Below are 2,545 nucleotides of genomic sequence, written 5' to 3'. Positions count from 1 at the left end.
ATTCGTTGAAACGGTAAATCGTTTGTCGTCGCCTCTTTACGATCGATTGCAAATGAATCCGTCGTTTGATTGCCACGGTCAGATTTCTGCTGGTGATAGACGAGAGAACGGACAAAATTAAAGTGAACCTGGACGGACGCGTCTCGCTTTTGCTCCGCGAAGCCGACTGTCTGGCCAAGCTGAATCTGGAGATCCCGATCGTCGCGCTGACACTTCTGGCAAAGAAGGATCATTTCATTGTAATCACGGACTCCCTCCAATTGATGATCGATAATTTCGTGGCGACCGCGAGGCGAGTGAAACTGGAAGTCAGGCCGCTTTTACTGCCGCATTTGGTTCGCGTCGCAACTCTGCTGGAACCTGGAATTGTTTCCTTGACCTGGACCAATCCGGAATGGCAAGATTTTTATCAGAACACGACGGAGCAGATCAAGGATTTTGATATTCTAATCACGAGGGTACACGACGTGTATGATAATAGGTACGAAATCGAGAATTAGAATTAATACATAGATTCATAGTTTTAGATCGACAGCCGGAATAGAAAACTGACATTTTTGTGATTTTTTTTTATTTATAAATCTGTACAGCGTAATGCTTTCAATCATTGCAATAACCGTATCAAATTATTTTGCAAAAGATACGATTAAGTATGATAAGTAAATGAATTGAATAGATTCTTGAAGTAATTCAATTATTTTTTCCTATATGAAGTGACAGTAAGAAAATATTTTTCATCGAACTGATGTTTAGCACTATCATTCCTAAAATATGCAGCGTTAAATTGAAAACGGGGAACTATTCCGATACGATTTCTGTACTGTATGGTCACCCTGGTAACGAGAAAGTAATCTTTAGACATCAAAATATGATATTTTGAACAAAAGAAAAGCGATCGAATTCGATAATTATTTTTCTCCTAAGAAATTATTATGATCGAAAAACTTCTAATCGATACGACTACGAGGATCGTTTAACGGCAAAGGGGTTAATGGGAAACGTAGTGAATATCATCGAACCTAACTGTACAAGTTTTAAAACATAAAAATCTGTTCGCTCGAAGGATTCTAGAGGTCCTATCAAGTATGCAAAAGATCACGTTGCACATGCTACCAGAGTCCGATCAGCCGTGGACGATAGAGGAGTTTGTGGAGAAGACTGAGGAAATATGCAGACTCGCAGCGGTAGATTTATATCGTAAAAGTATGATGGTGGAAGAGGCCGTGGAGGAAGTGCTCGATCTCGTTAAGAACGCCGCGGAGAACTTCAAAAGCGCCGCTAATTCCAGTCAATACGATTTTTTCAACAACGGAGGTGATACCTGACGTTTATTCCCCATTCGCGTAATGTTCCTTCTCCACTCCCATAGAAAAGTTGTCATTAGATCAATCTTGTCGTTAAATTGCGGATTTTATGGATTTATGACAAAGAAAATCAGTTTAACCATGAGATTATCGAAACGTAACAACAATTTGATAACATTGTTACGTTATTTCCAACTTATCAGAATTATTAAAAGAAACAATTCGTGTGTATTTAATTTCAGCAACCACCTTGGACGATTTTTATTTTACATAAAGATCCGCAGTGCACTTGTCACATAATCACTGTTCGAACATTTTCAAAATTCTACTGCATTATGCTCAACTCGTAAGAATGATTAAGAAAAGAAGTATACGTTTATCTAGCCTCTACGTCTTGCAATTAATAATGATATTTTATATTTCATAAATGTCTAAACTAGTCACGATACTCTACGAAATATAAATTGCTGTTTAAAAATCTTTATCAAAACGTTCTATTAAATAATGCACAAAAAAACATACGATTCTGTCTCAAGTCTGTCAAAGTCTGTCGCAAAAAATGACGTTCGAATTTATTTTACGTCGAATCTGCAGAGGCGGAGGAAGACGTTGACCAAACTGTTCAGCACGACTGGTCATTAGTCTGGAATTTATTCGACGATCCCCATCAGCTGTTATCTACGCCCGGCAGTTTGCCGAAGGGTATGCAGGACATGGTGCGAAACGCGGTGTCCGAGATGAGGCGATATTATACAAGGAAAGTGGTGGACGTTCTTACGAAGGTTACCCGGGGCTCGTTGGACGCTATCAGGAAACGTTTCGTTCGGGTGATCGATCCAGGTATTTGTCCGCATCGAATCAATCGGAATTCGTCTGGTATCGGGGTTCCCCAAACGGGCGAATGAATTAACGATTATCTTCGTAAAAGAACAGACACCGAGCCCGATATTTCTGCTGCACGCAACCTTGATGATACCGGCGGTGACTGTGAAGCCCAGTTTAGACGACGTCCAAGAAGTGCTGACGCTGGTCGGGAAAACAATCGCCGGCGTTTCGAAAGGAGTTTCGCAGTGGAATTCGCGGGTTAATAAGGTGATGCTCCGAATTTCACGTCTGTTACGTAATTATCGCCGGTCACTGCCGAATGACCAATTGCTGTGCCTTTGGCTCGTTCTCGGCCGTGAATAACTTTATATTTATCGAATAATACGTATGAAATTCTTTTATTCGGAAATAAAAAA

At 40.3% G+C, this 2,545-nt stretch overlaps 1 protein-coding gene across 1 annotated transcript; it reads left to right on the top strand.

The window, feature by feature from the left end:
- Nucleotides 1–263: 263 nt before the first annotated feature.
- On the top strand, nt 264–2,396 carry LOC144477702 (dynein axonemal heavy chain 5-like; the record flags this gene model as incomplete). The annotated part of the gene is made up of 4 exons (XM_078195436.1): nt 264–481; nt 1,064–1,314; nt 1,899–2,144; nt 2,233–2,396. Coding segments are annotated over exons 1-4 (879 nt in total), but the record flags the coding sequence as incomplete, so codon positions are not given.
- Nucleotides 2,397–2,545: the final 149 nt, after the last annotated feature.

This window comes from Augochlora pura, unplaced genomic scaffold, assembly GCF_028453695.1.
Source record: "Augochlora pura isolate Apur16 unplaced genomic scaffold, APUR_v2.2.1 APUR_unplaced_2981, whole genome shotgun sequence".
NCBI classification, from domain to species: Eukaryota; Metazoa; Arthropoda; class Insecta; order Hymenoptera; family Halictidae; genus Augochlora; species Augochlora pura.
Note: the sequence above shows the minus strand (reverse complement) of the source record. Positions and strands in the feature narration are given on the sequence as shown.